We start from the raw sequence: 17,543 nt of genomic DNA, 5'->3' as shown, positions 1-17,543 counted from the left end.
CTCCTCTCAAATCTGCCTGGACTTCCTCACCAGTACCCAAACCTCAGAGGCCGGGGCTGCCTCGCACCCCTCGCCCACCCCTGTCTTCGGTACGCCTTACTGGGCGTCAAGCCCTGGGCCTGTCCCCTCTGCCACAGAGCAGTGGAGTCCCCCAGACCCACCCCAGCACAGGCCTCCATTCCCCAGTCACCCTCGCCCCACCCGCTGACCACACCTTGTGACTTGAAGCCAATGCCGGAACCTTCTGCGCCTGTTTCCTCGCACACTCCCCCTTGTTGGGGCTTGTGAGGAAAACTTGAGAGTACCTCTGTTGGGTGCCCAGCACAGTGCTTGGTACAGAGTAGGTACTTAACGAGTGCTAGCCCTTCCTGGGCTGTTAGCTGTTCTGTCTCTCTAACACCCAGAAGACGCCTTTGCTCCAGGGTACGGATTATGAATCTGGGGTGCTAGGGAGTCCAAATGTGCTGAAACTGTGGGGCACAGCATTGGCAGGCAGTGTCTGGAAAGAGACACCTGAGCTTTCATCAGATGCTTGAACGGTGACAGTCACTTTTATAGCATTTGCTGTGTACTGGGTGTGGTTCTAAGCGCTGTACACATATCAGTTGCTGAGGAGTGGGGGCTGTTATACCCATTTTATAGATGGGGAAAACAAGCCAGTGAGAGATCAAGTAACTCACTCAAAGGATTTGAGCCTAGACAGTCTGGCAACGGAGTCAAACCCTTAACCCCCCACCATACTGCTCTTCCCACCACAAGGAGCCGGGGCCCTGGAGGCCTGTGCTCCTTTAGCCTCTCAGGGTGGCGGAGGCGGGGGGGTGCCTCATTTCCTTACAACGTGGGTTCCTGTGACAGGAGGAGCCCCATGGCAGGGTGGACCCTTCTCTGAACCTCCTGGGCCTGCCCACCTGCTCTCCCAGCCACGTGCTGGTGCATACCCCCACCCCCGCCCCGATCTGGAGAGCCAGCCAGTAAGGGGCCTGGCTCTGGGCCATGCTTCTCCATTCCCTCGTCTTTGGAAATAAGTTTCAGTATATTGAAAATATAATTACTAAGACTCTGAAACAAGAGCTGTGGGATCCCAAGAGCCCCCATTCCTCCCCGTTAATTCCTTCTTATAACATTTCCAGTCTTTGTGGCTGCACTTGTATTAAAAGCTCAGGGTTTTATTAAAAATGGATTTATTTACCCAAAAAGAGATGAAACCCCAAACTTTGTCAGGAGCCTGTTGGCTCTCACTTCCCAGAAGCTCAGGGTGGCTCTTCCTGGGGAGAGCCAGCCTCCCTGTCCTCCCGTCTTGATTGCCCACTGGCCGCCTCTGAGGCCCACCTGTCCGCGAGCCTCCAGGCAGCCCACGGTGGAGGTGCCCATGGCGAGACGCTCGCAAGGCTCTGAGACCTGAGGGTGCTTTGGCCACCAGGTCCCATCTTTGCATAGGCCACCGCTGCCCACCCCTCCAGACCTCCTGTGGTATACTTGTCCTTGTAGTTGTCCTTTATCTATAGGCCCGGCTCAGCACAGCCACTCCTGGGTTGTATGCCTGGGGCCATGCAGCTGCCCCTGGAGTTATACTGTTTAGTGACTTTCTGGAAAGGTGCTCTGGAGGCTCTGGACCCAGTTACACTGGCAGGCTTGTCCCTGTCCTCAGCAGACCCTCCAACTGAGACACTTTCTGGGACCAGGCCAGATGGGGCTCTAAAAGAGGGAGTCGTCCCCATGTCCTGACACCTGAGCCTCACACCAGAGTCCCACACTGTGGGGGACCTTCTCCTGGGGGCAAACCCAGGCCTCTCCTGTGTGAGGAGCGGCTCCTAGAGGGGTAGACCCCCCCAAAAAAGATCCCTCTGTGGGGTGACATTGGGGGAAGCTGTTCGAGCAGACCCTGCAGTGACCCTCCACAGATGCCTGGGTCTGGGGCCGTTAGCAGATATTACGGGGGAAGAGTCTGTCATCAGGTCAGAAAGCCCAGGAGAACAAAGGTTAACAGGGTTGCGGTGGTCTTGTTTTGTTTTAAGTCACTTTACTACTTTGAGGAGCCATTACTACATCGAAGCCCAAGGGAATGGTGGGATATGTAAGTTGTCCCAAATTTGACATGAGCTAATGCTCGTGAAGTGCGTAGATTAGTGCCTGCCACATAGCAAGGGCGGTCATAAATGACAGTTACCATTATTATAACAGAACGTGGGACGGAGTGGCATCGCTTGGTGGGCGAGAGCTTTTTGGAGCCAAAGTGCCTGACTTTGAACCCTGGCTTCACCATTCCTTCCTTGCAGTGGGACCTTGGCAAGGCCATTTAACTCGAATTCCTCAGTTTCCTCATCTAGAAGATGGGGCTTCTGGGGTGGGTGTGAGGGTGGAACTAGTACATAGAAGGCATTTGCAGCAGCACCGGGCGCAGAGGGGGTGCTCGGGAAAGAACAGGGCCCTCAAAGCTGGTCACAGTTCAGGTCCTCAGAACCTGCTTGGGGAGAGGCTCATTTAATGGTGTCTTTCTCTGATTTTTTAACAGTCTATTCCCCCAGGGGATGTAGCCCGAGCTCCTGTCTCTCCAGGGGAAGAGGCCCCAAGGAGGGAGCCAGACCTGCTTTCTGCACGGCCCTGGTCTCAGGGCTGTGTCCATGTTTCTGCGGGAACCGTTTCTCCTGGAACATTCTCGCCTTCCTTCAGCCCAAGCTAGAGGTGTTCCTGGGCCTGGGAGAGGATGGAGCGACAGCCGCACAGGGACAGCCCTGCTCTGGGAGGGTGAGGTGGGGGTGCCCCTGTGTGTCTTGCCCCCAGGGCCCCACCCTACTGATCAGAGGGCCTATAGGTCAGAGAACCAGACTCTCTCCACAGGAGGAGGTGCTCAGGTAGGGGTGGAGGGTACAGCCAGCAGACTTCACACCTCTAGCTGATGGACAGCAAATGGGTGAGAGGCAGCCTATCAAGGCCACAAGAGATCGTCATTAGACGTGTGAATGCCAGGGTTGATATTTCCCTAGGGGACGGGGACCGGCTGTCCTGCTGGTTATCAACCAGGGGAGACTGCAGCCCAAGCCAGAACTTCAGGCAGGCAGGTGGACAGGCTTGGCTGGCCGGACAATGGTGTGATAGGGCTGGAGAGGAAGGTGAAGGTCACCGTGGGCAAGGAGAGACTCAGCAGGTGGTGGCGGCGGCAGTGGTGATGTCAGAATCCTCTTTTGTGCATCCCTTTATTCAATCAACCAACCAGTCCATCAGCTGATATTTGAATGTGCCCATTCATGCCAGGATCCCTTCCTTGAGAGTCTTATGCCCCCAAGTCCCTGCCTGTGCTCTGTCTTTTGCCTTCTGTATCAACTTCTCTCCGTGGCAAACTCCCACTCCTTCTTCGTGACCCATCCTCAATGTTGCTGTCTGTACAACCCCTTGCCAGGTCCTCCAGGTGGACTTCTATACTTCGGGGTACATTTCTGCATCTGAGCACTCTTAGATGTGTATAGCAGTGTCTGTGAATCTGTCCTTGACCCCTCGCCACAGGCTGCATGCGCCCTAAGAGCAGAGACCCCTGAAGCCCCATCCTGGTAGTCTCAGATCCTGGCCCCTTCCCCCCCAGTGCTGCAGGGAGAAGAAACAGGATGTGGGACAAAGTCAACGGAGGCAGGAGCTGCTGTGGCAGTGCTGGATAGGGCATGGTTCACAGGGCCATGGTGGCCTCGGGGGTCAGTACTTTCAGGATTTATGATGCGTTCATTAGTAGAGTGATTGATCCATGATGCTCTCCTTTACTCAAGTCCCAGTGAAAGCAGGGCCCCAGGGATTTTGCTGTTATTCATATTAAGGTAGGGCACACTGAGATCAGAAAGGTACAGCAACCTTCCTGAGGTCACACAGCAATTTGATGGGTGGTTGAGATAGAGACCAGATCTCTTGTCCCCCAGCTTGTTTTCCCTCTTTCCTGGGTGGTTACACCAGATGGAGGGGAGACGGGAAGGGGGAATGAGAGCATCAGCAAGATCGGGCCTCTCCAAGGGACTCTGAGCTGTTTGCCGAGGCCTCAGTGTTATGTCCCCGGGTTGATGGGGACAGCTGAGACCCGAGCCCTCAGTAGCTACTTCCTAGGCTGGCCTGGTGGCAGGGACTCCACTTACCTGGGGAGGGAAGCTGCAGGTGCCAAGAGAGCCAAAAAAAAAAAAAAAAAAAAAAGATGGCCCCCCCAGGGGCTGGGCAGCCAAATAAGGTCCCTCCTCTCTCCTACCCAGGGCACAACGGTGCGCGTTATCACCGCTGTCGACCAGGATAAAGGACGTCCCCGGGGGATCGGCTACACCATCGTCTCAGGTAAGGGCTCGGCGCCCTGGCCCCCCCATCCCCACTGCAGGAGTGTCAGGCTCTGCAGGTCTGAGCAGAGGTCTGGGAGTGTGGACCGTGGTATGAGGGGACCAGCCCCCAGGGAAAACGCTGGGCAGAAGGCCTCGGAAGGGGACGAAGTGGATGAAGGAGGGAGGTGCTGGGGAGGAGGAGAGGAGCTGGGGACTGAGGCTCAGATGTTGGGGGCCGCTTGGGTGGTGTTGGGGGACAGGAGCATGTGCCACTGTCCATGGTCCGCGGCATCTGAGCACCTTGGGTTTCTGAGCCTTGGTCACTGGGGACTCCCATCTACCTCCTTCAGTGCTGTGGGTGTTTCTTTGTTTTGCTTTTCTGACTTGATGAAACGGTGGCAGTTTGTGCATCATTTTAGGATGAATAGACCTGCAATTTCACCTGATTTCATGCTCTTTTCACATTTCTGACCATTAGGAGTTCTTGTCTCATCAGGAGTGCTGCAGGGGATGCACAGAGCCCCCTTCTCTCCCGCCCCATCGCTTGGTTAGGCAGAATAGTGCCTGGCTGCAGAGAAGGTTCTGGCTGATGGGATCCCTGACCCCACATGCCTACCTAAAGATGGACCAAGTAGCTCCATTTGGCTGTCCCAGGGCTGAGTGGCTTTGGAGAGAGGGAGTCGACGAGAGGCCCATGAGGGCTGCTCACTCCTCCACAGACTGGCTCTGTCCCCATGCTCCTACCCCACCCCACAGGTGGCCTCCTGCCCTGCCCCCTAGTCAGTGCAGGGTCAGCCTCGCGCATCTGGGCAGGCCAGACTGATGGCCAGGAGGATGGCAAGCCACCAGGCTTGTGTCTACCCCATCGCCTCTCCCGACCACACCCCCACAACAGGGAGTGACATTTGGGGGACATTTTTTCCCCTGAAGCTCAAAAGACACCAAGGTGTAATGATCAAGAACATAGAGGATGGAGTCTCGTGAGCATATTGCCTCAGGTGGGTCTCTATACCTCAGTATAGAAGTATAGAACAATAAGAAGTGCTTACTATCTTGGGTGATTAAGGGTCAGAAGACTTAATATATGTAGAGAACCTAATTCATGGATGTAAGTTCCTTTATACGTGTTACTTGTTGTTGTTGTTGTTATTGCTGGCAGCTAATAATAACCTTGGGAAGCTGGGAGTTAGCTCGTGGGAGGAAGACCCTCCCCCTCCTTAGGGATGCAGGAAATCGGGGGCATTGTGGGCTCCCTGTGACCTGCAGCTGCCGGTATGACTACTATCATGTCGTTAAGCCCAGGGTACCCCAGGCCCCAAAGCAAATGCCAGACCGGCTCATGTGGTCAGCAGCAGCAGCAAGGGTTCAGGCCCCTCCTCCCCAACCCCATTTCCTCCCCATTCTGGTACCCAGCACAGGACTCAGCAGAGTAAACCCCAATGTGTACTTGTGGAATGAAGGAAGGGAGGAGAGAAGGAATGTGATTCTAGGGTCATGGGTTTTCAAATTCCAATATGCCCAAGAATCACCTGGAGCTCCTACCAAAAATGCAGAGTCCTTGGCACCCACAGAGATTCTCGTTCTGTGAAACTGGGGTGGGACCCCAGAATAGCCCTTTCTCACAGCTCCCCAGATGCAGAGGGTCCTTAGGCTAGGATGTGGGAAAACTAGTCCTAGGAAGGAAGGAAGCCATTCTGCAAGAAGGCAGAATTCCCCAGGAATTAGGGGGCCCTCTCCTGCTAAGCAGAGGAGAAGGGAGGCCCATGCTGGTACTGGTTTTCTTCATGATTTTTTCAATTTGGGAAGCAAACCAAGTGCCCCCCAGGGACAAGGGGCTTGTGCTGGAGACCTAAGGGAACACCAGTGAGCCCCAAGAGTGGTAGAGTTGAGGCACCAGGATAAGGTGGCAGCATAAAGGGACACCTGGCTGGGTGGGGGATTGTCTCCTCATCTCATTGCCTGTGGGCTGGTTCCAGACATACCCCAGCCAAATGAAGGTGGGAAGCAAGGAGCCAGGAGCTAGCCTGTGATCATGACCAGACTGGAAATTCCTGCGTGACACTGAGAGGCCATCCTCCAGGGTATTTGTCCATCTAAGTTCCTTCTGGGTGCCAGGCCACCAGCCTCAGAACCCCAGGCCCTCTCCAGCCCTTAAAGATTGCCCTAGGGGCACCTGGGTGGCTCAGTCGTTAAGTGTCTGCCTTCAGCTCAGGCCAGGATCCCAGGATCCTGGGATCAAGCCCCACATCGGGCTCCCTGCTTGGCGGGAAGTCTGCTTCTCCCTCTCCCTCTGCCCCTGCGTGTGTTCCCTCTCTTGCTGTGTCTCTCTCTGTCAAATAAATAAATAAAATCTTTAAAAAAAAAAAAAAAGATGGCCCTAGCCAGCTCTCCTTCCTCACCCCCTCCCCTGGCATCAGGAGGTCGGAGGGCAGAGCTGCTGAGCCTTTGGTGTCTGGGCTGGGGACAGTTGCCTGTGGCAGTGTACTCTGAGATTTCCAGGGGCATACTCTCCTGGGCCAGGTGCCCAAGTGTGAATAGCAGGTTGAGAAGGGAGACCCAGGATGTGAAACTACAGGTAGGTGATGTGCGTGAAGATGGGAGGCGGGAGGCAGAAACTTCCAGAAGGCTTGCAGCACTTAGCATAGCATTTTAGGATTTCCACTGCCAGCAAAAATGTGCTTTGAGGGCTTTTAGAAAGGATGACAAATGGGTTTCCTCTCACATGCCAACTGTGATTGATTGGTAACGGCTGCTTGAAGCCAAGCAGGCTCAGTGTGGTATTCAATTGGTAGAGTCTGCTATGGGTGCAGAAAGAGAGAGGGCACACAGCACCAGTGGCAAATAGTTGCCGTCCTTGCTAAGATAGCACTTGGACCTCGTTTGCAGGGTGGCCTTGATGGTTCTTTAACTCTCTCATGGGTGTTTGTCACTACGCAACCCACAACCCCACCCAAATTCTTTTTAGGCAGCTTGAGGGCAGTCCTTCCCTTTTCCTTCCCTCCCCATCCTGAGTACCTGGCTGACCTGGCTGTCCACCCACCTGTTCCTGCCCACCCTTCTCCCTGGCCCTGGGCTGGCATGGCCTCCCTGTAATCCAGCCTCAGTGTGAGCCTAGAGCAGGCAGGCAGGCAGGAGGATGACGTCTCCAGGGAAGCAGATAGGCAGAAAACTAGGATATAGCCTCATCTCTACTTCTCTTGACCAGTAGACATTGTTGCAAAGCACTTTGTCTGCCAAGGATCTGGCCTCACACACCTGCCTTTCCAGTGCTGTGAAGTCTCAGCCCTTTCCTAGGAGGCTCAGCCAGTGTCTGTTTGGCTTGAAGCAGAAAGAAGGGAGGCCCACAGAGGCACCTTCATGCTGACTGGCCCAAGCTGGCCCTGAGTACCCCATGGGAGCCTGCTCCCACCCTAGATGCTAGGGAACCATTTTCATTTGAAAGAAAAATGAGGATCTCGGGGGTTCCTGGAGCCAGGTGTGAGTCCTGATGGCCACTGTGGGTGACTGAGTCTCTGGGCACCTCCAGAGCTTGGGCAGGGGGTGGCTTTGTCTGCATGTGGGTGGGACACAGGTCTGAGCCCATGAGTGATCCATGGCACGCGGTTAACCTGCTTGGCTCCTTGAGGCCCCCATCCCCTCCGGGCTGTTTATCAGCCCTGCAGCTGGGGGGATTTATGTTATGTCTGCACACCAGTGCTTTTGCCATAACTAATGACCCCTCTGTTTTGCCAAGAACAAAGAGGCCTTCAGAGGTAAGTTATGGCTCCATTGCCATCAATTTGTTCTCAGCCTCTTGTGGCCAAACTGAGACTGAAGAATGACAAGGTTCTTTCCCACAGAGGACCTGGCACAGGCCCCATCTGCTTCCTCAGCCTGTGCCTGCCCTGCCACTCACCAAGGGCATCACTTCCTCCAGGGCCTGAACAAAATGGGGCTCCCATCCCCAGCGGCCAGCCCAGCCTGAGGTCTAAACAGACACCCTCCTTTGCCAGATGGAGACAGTCCTCCTTCAAGGGGCAGCTGTGTCCCACCCCACACAGAGCACAGAACTTGGAGTCCAAAGTTGTGCATTCAAGGCCCAGCTCTGTCACCTGCAGCAATGTGTCAAAGAAAGGCATTTGACCCCTCTTTACTCCGTAATCCTCGTCCATGGTACAGGGTTAATAATCTCTATGGCAGACAAAATAGTGCCAGAGAGACTCTAAAGAGCCATAAAGTATTAAGCATTAGTAATTATCAAGGAAAGATCAGGCCCAAGGGTCCTGGGGACTTGTATTCATTCATTTCCTCCTTTATCCATTTAAGCAGAGAAGTGGTTGAGAGTGCTGGGCTCTGGGGCCACTGTCCAGGGTGCTGACCACTAGCTCTGCTGGCCAGTGCAGTTGCCTGTGGCTACTAAGCCCTTGACACGTGGCTAGTCTGTAAGATAACCCACAGGATTTTGAAGACTTAGTATGCAAAACAGATTATAAAGTATCTCATTAATAATGTCTTACGTGATGACGTGTTAAAGTGATATTTTAGATACACTGAGTTAAATACGACATATTATTAAAATTAATTTCATCTGTTTTTTTTTTTTTAATATGACTACCAGAGAATTTAAAATACCACATGTGGCTCACATCCTATTTCTGTGGGCAGCTCTGTTCCAAAGTTAGACTGCCTTGCTGGCTTCTACCACTGACCAACTGTATAACCTTTGAGCTGTTAGTTTTCCAATCTATGAAATGGAGAAAAGAGTAGCCGGAGCCTCACAGGGAAGCTATGCGCATACAGTGAGCTAAGGCCTGTAAGCACATAGAAGAGCACCTGATTTTATAGTAGGTGCTCAACAAATGTGGACTCCTGGCATTCACCCACAGTGGATGGAGGGTCTTCTCTGGGCCAAGAGCTGCACTAATGTCCTGAGAGGGTGTGGGGTCAGAGGTATCATCTCGGCCTCAGGAACCTGTAGTGTGGATGGGAAGGCAGACTAAAAAGCAAGGGCTGTGTGGACATGGAGTGATGGCTCCATGGGGGGCCCATTAGACTGTTCTTGCTACTTCTTTGTATGTTTGAAAACATCTGTAAAAGGAAATGAGAAAGAATCCATGGGAGGGGGCACCTCCCCCAGCCTTCACTGGGATGAGGAGACTCACTGAGAAGAGATCACCTAAGCCACCCACTGACTGATAAGCAGGAACTAGCCGGGAACTATGGAGTTAGGGTGTTACAGGCAGAGGGAACAGCATGTACTAGGATCCCAGAGCAGGAGAGAGTACATGTTTGTGGACCTGCAGTAAGTCAGCATGGCTGAGCGCAGCGTGCAAGAGAGACCTTGGGGGAGAGGAGGCCACTGAGGGAGGCAGGGCCCAGCCAGGCAGGGTGTGGAATGCCCTGCTCAGGAGAATACCAGGCCTTGCTCCTGAGAGTAGCAGGGAGCCAGTGCAGCAAGGGGGGGCCGGGGGGGGGCATGGTTGAGGTGTGTTGTACAAAGCTCACTGTGGTCAGACTGGAGCCAGTGGGCTGGGGGAGGGCAGGGAGGAAGAAGCAGGCCCAAGGGGAGGCTGTTGTGGTGTTCCCCAACTGGACATCCCAGTGGGGGGGCAGAGACAGCAGAGCCAAAGGAGGGTAAGGAGGTCAAGGTGACAGGAAGTGGCCTTTGGGACAGGTGACATAGGATCGGCCCATGGCCTGAGATGGCTTTAGAGCCCCCTTGAGCTGGGACGTTGCTTAATTTAACACCTGACCACTGTGTGTTCTAGAGAGGAACCCTGTCTTCCTAAGTGCCCTTGAGTGGGTGACCAAAACTCTCGAAGGACGTTTCCCCAGCCTTTAATGGGGCCAGTTGTATCTTTCTCACAGAGTTGTGAAAATAAAAATAAGTGAGTCTGCTCTCTAAAGTGAGTGGCATTTGGCGAGTGTCCCACAGGTCGCTGCTTGGTAAGCCCTCAACAGATGCCAGCCATTTCCCTTTTCCCTTGCCGCCATCGGGATGCAGAGGAGACAGGCATGTGGTGTGCTGTCCAAAGTCTGCATCGCTAGCTGAGGCCACTCCCGCGTACCAGGAGCCGGGCTCCCCCAGCGGCCAGGAGCCGAGGCTGAAGGCTTCTCAGTCAGCCCCAAGGGCACTGAGGATACTGTCCTGCCATCACCTTCCTGCAGGCACCCAGACTTCTCACTGGTTCTCCGTCCCCTGAGGTAGGGAGTGCATCTATAGGAGGCTGTGGAGCCGCGGTTCCCAGCGCGGGGGTCTGAGACAGGCAGCAAAAGCAGCAGCACCTGGACACCTGTTGGGCACACGAGTTCTCGGGCCCTGCCGCAGAACTACTGACTTGGGGGCATGGGGACGGGGGCCCACAAAACTGACTTAATGAGTCCTCCAGCGCTCTGTCTGAACCCTTTCTGGAAGCATTTTCATTTTCCACACATGCTAGACTGATGAGTTCTGTCATTTGACTCTCTCCTTCCCATGACTGATGCTGAAGGGACTCCTTTCTGGTGCCAAAAGGGCCTTTACCACCTGGGGAGTGAGGGTGTGGCCAACAGCCCATGCTAGCCTTTCCTACCACATCCTGCGCTACAGACTCTCTCTCAGCCCACACACCACCTTCCAGGCTCTAGGGGCCCCATCTCTCCCACCGCCCATGCCTTGCAGCCCACATCCCTTTCCCCATCGCAGCCTTGCCTGCCTGGGCCTTCTGCAGCTCTGGAACATCCCCCAGAGGGAGGGCGGGGGAAGCCCATTTATTGGGTGCCTGCCATGTGCTGGGCACTGGCTGGACACATTTACTGCTCACAGCAGTCTGTGAGGGAGACATTATAACTCCATCCTGCACACAGTAAAGCGAGGCTCAGCATGTACATAGACTGGCCAAGGGTCACAGCTACTAAGTAGAAGAGTAGGGATTTGAACCCAAGTCCCCCCGGGATCCAGAATACACCCATGTTTCACGACGACAGTGGTTCTCAAAATGTGGTCTCCAGAAGAGCGGCATCTGCATCAACATCTAGTAATGGGAATTGTTAGAAACTCAAAATTTTGCATCCCACCCTAAAACTACTGAACTGGAACCTTTGGGAGTGGGGCCCAGGTGATGCTGATGCTGCTGGTCTGGAGACCACACTTTTAGAAGCACTGGTGAGGAAACGCCTGTGTAGTCAACAGGGGTGATAGCGCCCTCAAGGAGTCCAACATTTGTTATGAGGGGTGAAAAGTGTTTATTCTATTTATAAGGCATAGATATATACATGCAGTTATATCTGTGGTGCTGGAATTTCATGGGGGCGGGGGGAGAAGTTCAAAAAACATGTCTTAAATGGCTGGTAGTGCGGGCGATGCCAGGAAGGTTGAGAAACACTGGCCTAGAATCAAGAATCGGGGAGCAGTGGCAGGGCCAAAACCCCTCACCCCAGCTTGAAAGTCAGTGGCCTCCCTACCAGCCACACTGGGGACCTGCCCAGGTGTGTTAGTGAAGGACGAAGCCCTCATTTGCCAGTCTTTACTGGATTTCACTTTAATATTAACAAGTGAGGCAATTCTTTGAAAATGCATTGAGTGCTTTGAAGTGAAGGCTGCGTGTGTGTGAGTACACGTGTGAGTGTGCGCAGTGTGTGTGTGTGTGTGTGTATGTGTCTGGAGAGAGAATAATCAGATACAGTCAGACTTGCACGGGCTTACACATATGCCAGTAACTGAATCAGGCCCCCGGCTGTGGCCTGGTGGGGAGCAGCCATCACAGGAGACCATCATTTGAAATGCGTCAAAGTTCCTGTGATAAAGCCGCTTGGCATTTTCCTCCCCAACCCGGAGAAGTGAAAACTCAGGAAAATCAGCCCTGCTTTTGACTTTGGAATCACATGCCACAGCCCCCAGCTTGGGGTAGCACAGCGGGTGCCCAGAAGCACCAGAAACTTCAGAGCATCTTCTGGGCACAGGGGGACCCACCTGGCCGGAGCCGAGAGATGGCCACAGGGAGAAGTGAAGGGCAGATCCAAGACAGGCAGGGGGCCAGCTGGAGAGGGCCTAGAAGGCAAAATAAGAGGGTTCTTTGAATAAGGCTGGTGGTGAGGGGGACAAACAGGGGGTCATCAGAAGATTCATCTAGGGGGAGTTCTAGATGGATTGGAGCAAGAAGCACCAGGTCGAGGGTGGTCTGCTCATGGGCTATCACCCCAGCTGGGAGGGGTAGTCATTATAGAGATGGACAAGAAGGAAGACAGCAGGCTCTGGCGACATATTGAAAATAAATAGTACACAAAAAAAGGACGAGACAAAGAAGCTTCTAACCTCTGGGTCTAGGTCTTTGGGGTCCTGGTGGTGGCCTAGGCAGAAAGGGGCATATTCATAATACCCACGATTGCTACCTTAGACCTGCATCAGCGCACAGACCCCAATTTACCAATCCCCTACCAAGGCAGACATCATTAATTGATCCCAGCACACTTTCCCATTAGTCTGGACAGGCCTCCAAGTCTTACCCAGCCCTCCAGAAGCCACTGACAGTTGGTAGACATTCTCTCTAGAGCAGGAACGAATGTGTCCAAGGATCATTCCACTTGCAGTCCATGACTCTCTTCATTTGAAAATATCCAGGGGCGGTGCCTCTGGTAGATTTTTCATGTAATTATACAAATATACTTGGAAAAATTTAAAGTGTATATATATATATATATGTGTGTGTGTGTGTGTGTGTGTGTATATATATATATATATATATATATATGAAACAAATACACTGGCATATTATGTACAGTTCTCCTCTCCACCACCACCATACCTAAATGACAGTGATCTCTCACACCAACACTACATTTCTCCCGGTGAACCTCAGGAAAGCCTGCCCTACATTCTCCCCTGATCTTTCTCCCTCCTCTCGTCAAGGGTGTGAGACTTCCCAGCCAGTCTGCTCCTGCTCCCAGTGCTCTCCTGTGTCTCCGCCTTTGTGATAAACCAGAGAAGTCTTTGTTCTTCCTCCTTCCTTTAAGGACGCCCTATATGTTCTTTGTCAACAGCAGTAGCTTGCCCCTTGCTGTCAGTGGACTTTTGAGAGGTCTCACTGCCACACGGACTGAGACCCTCCCTTCCCACTTCTTCTCTTTCCCACGCCCTCTTCGTGGGCAGGACTTTCTGTCTCTTGCTCAGGATGCTATAGAGCCTCCTATGTGTCCCACGTACTGTGGGAGCATCCCCCGAAGAACTCCCCCTCGGGCCCAATTAGAACCCCTTCTGCTACACGCTGGGTCCACCTCCTAGCTAAGGAGGGAGTGCATTGCAGCTCAGCTCAGGAAACCACTTCTCTTCAGGCATGCCTGGGGTCTGACAGACCAGTCATGGCTGGAGGCTGCTCACAAGGCTGGGGATTAATTCTAGTTCATGGCCAGAGGTTGTTTGGCCGGGAGATTCTAGTCCGATTTCCCTGTGTCAACAAGCATTTGTCTTTTTAGCAGATTTGCCTCTTTCCCACTTTTCCCTCATCTCTCAGGTAACCGCTTTGTATTGGATTTCCAGGGCTTTGAGATCTTTAGAAGAGTATGAAATTAGCCACCATCTATTTTGTGTTCTCTTTCTGCATTAGCTTGGCACACCTCAGGCACACAGAACTGATAGAGACATAATTCTTGGATCATGATCAACATCGGTCTGTGTTGGCCCTCTTTAGCTTCATTGTTCATTTTTAATAATACTGTGGACACCCATGAATCCCCCAGCCAACCCAAGACCTAAACTGTCACCCACACCTCACATCTGGCTGTGCTCCGCCCCATTCCCACGGCCACATCTTTGAATCTTGTGTTTTTTTCATTCCCTCGATTTTACGGAATCTTTTGTCACATATCTATGGGTCACATCTTGTTTGGGTTAATTGTCTTTGAACCTTATTTAAAAAGTATCATGTTATACGTGGTCTCTTGGGACTTGTGTTTTCTACCCAATATTATATATCTGAGGTTCATTCTTTTTTTTTTTTTTTTTGGTGTAGGTATCATTTGTTCTTTTTTATTACAGCATAGTCCTCCATCGTGAGAAAATGGCACAGGCAATCCGTTTTCCCGCTGATGGGTGCATGCCCTGGTCTCTGCTATTACAAACCCTGCTACTCTGAACAGCATCTTGTATGTCTGTCGCTGAACACGTGTGAGAGTCTGCCTGGGCTAGACATCCTCTCTGACCCTCACCATAACCCCAGGATGTGGCTGACCAAAGCCATCTCACAGACAAGGAAACTAAACTCCCAGAGCTCCTGAAATGTGCGTAGGGTCACACAGCCCCTAAGTGGTTGACATGGGATTTGAATCTAGATCTCCCTGCTTCCAAAACTCACATTCATTCTGCCATCCTTTACTGTTCTGCCTGGGAAATGAAGTGAGTCATGACAACCCACTGGTCTGTGTATGGACTGGAATCCCAGGATTCCTTCCTTCATTCCTTTAACCCCGAATATTGATTGAGTGCCTACTGTGGGCCAGGCTCCATGTTAGACCCTGGGGACCAATGGTGAGTGGAGGCCACTGTCACTGCCCCCGTGGAGCCCACGTGCCACTGAGAAATAAGTCTATAAAGGCAGTGTCTGGTGGCTGCTTGGAGCATTGGGGAAGAAGCACAGGGTGAGGGGAGGTAGCGGGGGAGGGGCCAGCCAGGAGGGGAGGGGGTCGGGGGGAGGAGCCCTGCACTGGGGAGGTTACTATGCTGGCCTCAGCAACCCCCCCCCCCCCCCCGCAGGCTGTGGGCACTGGAGGAGGGATTTGCCCCTCCCCTCAGAAAAGGTCTCAAATATCTTTTGGGGGCTTTGAACCTGAGATGAGCCCCTCTAAGCAGCTCAGATTCCCAGCTCCCTTTTTCATCTGACTCCCTGGATGACTGCTCAGCTTTCAAGGCAGCCCCCAGCCGGGGCTAATCTGAAATAAAAGTTTTTATTTATCTAGCTTGATATCTGGTGCAAGGTTAAATCATACAAGAGAAAAAGCAATAAAAGAGAAAGATTAAGCAAAAGGCACTGTCTTAGGCATGCCCTTTTGCAATATGGTTACACAGATATTAAGCCTGAAGTCACCCAGCAACCCCACGCTGCAATCCCCTGTCTCTCTGGGCTCAGCTCCGAGGGGCGGAGGGAGGAGGAGAGGATGGGGTGGGGGTGTGGGAGGGGGGCCGCCCTGGGGCTCCCCGCAGACCGGGTAAATAAGCAGATGGAGTTGCAGGAGCTCAGCCCATCACCATCCCCCACCCCCACACAGCTCTGATTCATGACTCCCCCAGGGGAACAGAAGTGTCGGCATCTGCCTCTACGTTCCTGTCAGCAGATCCCTGTCTTCGGTGTTTGCTGTGTGCCAGCTATGAGCAGGGCACACCAGGGAGAGGGCTCGAGTGTCAGGTGACCCTGAGCAGGTGACTCCTCTTGTTTGTGCTTCAGTCGCCTCATCTGTAAAATGGGAATGTTAACAGGGTTTAACCAAAAACTTATCATCTGGTTGATGGCAAGCACAGACAAGGAAAACTACTAGGGTTGCTCAGCAGGTAGGTGGGAATGGAGTCTCTAAAAATACTAAAGTCACAGGCGCATGCCCCTCTTTCCTGCCTGCAAAACCTAACTCTTCGGCTCTCTGGAAAATCCCCAAGTGTTGCAGGGGCCCCTGTGGCGTGGAGAGACAGGCAGTTCCATGTGCTATATGATTGACCTGGTCTTTTGCCCCTGACTCCTTGAGGGTATCCCCTGCACCAAGCCACTGGAGGTGGGTAACTCACTGGGGCCCCTGCTCTCAGCACCTTCCACAGCCACTGGAATGGCCCAGCATCCCCTGGACACTCCATGACCCTGGAACCAAAATGGATCATGGGAAGAGACAGGGGCTGCTTCTTCCCCACTCCTGCAGCTGCACTTGGGACCTGGGCCCCATGGCACCCCTGCTTGAGTCCCTGTGCACTGTTTGCCCCACCCCATATAAAAAGCTCCTCCAGCTCCAGCCTACAGTCCTCTCAGTAGGGTCCAGACCACCATGCCACCCTCCCCACTCCCATCTCTCCGCCAGAACCTGTGTTTAAAGCAGTTTAAAACAAGAAAGGGAGGAGAAGGGGCCTTTCTTTTAGCCAGAAGGTCAACCACTGAAAACCCACCCACCAGTTCACTAGACATGTCCATATAGGCCCCAGGGAGAACCCAACTGCACAAGTAATTCATCGAGAAAGCTTAAAGCATAGCCTATAGAACAAAGACCTCAGGAGGTCAGGAAAGGATTTGTTCTCTGAGAGGGCAGCCCTCCGGGGATGATTTGGAGACCATGAGGAAGGGAAGTGTCACCAGCCAGGGCAGGTTGGGAGCACACATTCCAGGGACTTCCTGTCCAGCCCTAACACCCTCTTGCAGCATGGGACTCCTACGGAGGACCTCTGAGTGCCAGACCAAGGAGCAGTCACCATCGGTAAGAGTAGCTAGCACTTCAAGAATGCTTAGGAGCCGATCCAGATGCTTCACCTGCATCAACTCTTTTAATCCTGCCAAGAACCCCGTGAGGTGTTGTCATCCCCTTTTATAGATGAGGAAACTGAGGTCCAGTTGCCTAAGGTCACATGGCTTCAGAACCCACATTTCTGCAGGACCCCTGACCTCACGCTCCCCTGCCCCATCCTGAGCACCTGTTGGGACTGCCGAGGTTCGGGAACCGCCAGACCTACCTCTGGGCTCAGCTGTCTTGCTGCGCCCCGCAGCCTCTCCCTCTGCCTCTCTGTCAGGTGCTCTACCTGAGTCAATTAACTAGCTGCCCCATTCAAATATTTGACCAATATCCTGGAAACAGAGATTTCAGAGCTGATACTTTCAGACATTGATTGAAGTGAACAAACATTCCAGCACAGAATGAATTTATTGCTCCCGCAGTCTCCTGCTGCTGCTCAGTGCTCCGTTCCAGCCCCCCACAAGGCATTGCTTCTGTTGGGGGGAAGTGAGGTGGGCTCAGGCTGCCTCTGCTTTCTAGTCCCGCTGCCCCTCCCACCCGCCCCTGCTGCCAGTGCAGGAGGACGCCCAGCTCTGAAGGGCCACAGCAGTGAGGCGCTTTTGAATCAGCTCTAGCAGAGGCTGAAGGGCACCTCACAGCAGTGTCTGGCATTGCAAGGGTTATTTTAAAGGAGCCAGTGACTGATTTTTCTTCATAATGATGGGGGGAGTCTTCGGTGTCCAAGAGAGCAATTTAGTTGAGACTTAAAGGAGCATTTTGCAGATGAGGACTTGAGGTCCTGGGGTGCTGTGGGTTCTCTAGAAGTCTGCAGGGACAGGAGAGTTGCCT

At 53.1% G+C, this 17,543-nt stretch overlaps 1 protein-coding gene across 1 annotated transcript in view; it reads left to right on the top strand.

Moving 5' to 3' along the window:
- The window catches only part of CDH23 (cadherin related 23), a 407,397-nt gene that overhangs the window by 181,123 nt on the left and 208,731 nt on the right, over window positions 1–17,543 (top strand). The window contains exon 9 of the mRNA XM_073878857.1: window positions 4,224–4,302. Within this exon, the coding sequence (XP_073734958.1) occupies window positions 4,224–4,302 (79 nt within the window). The remainder of the gene's footprint in view (window positions 1–4,223; window positions 4,303–17,543) is intronic.

Source organism: Callorhinus ursinus, unplaced genomic scaffold (genome assembly GCF_003265705.2).
Source record: "Callorhinus ursinus isolate GAN/ISIS: 27379988/994484 unplaced genomic scaffold, GSC_fseal_2.0 scaffold31, whole genome shotgun sequence".
NCBI lineage: Eukaryota > Metazoa > Chordata > Mammalia > Carnivora > Otariidae > Callorhinus > Callorhinus ursinus.
This window is presented reverse-complemented; position numbering and strand designations above follow the sequence as displayed.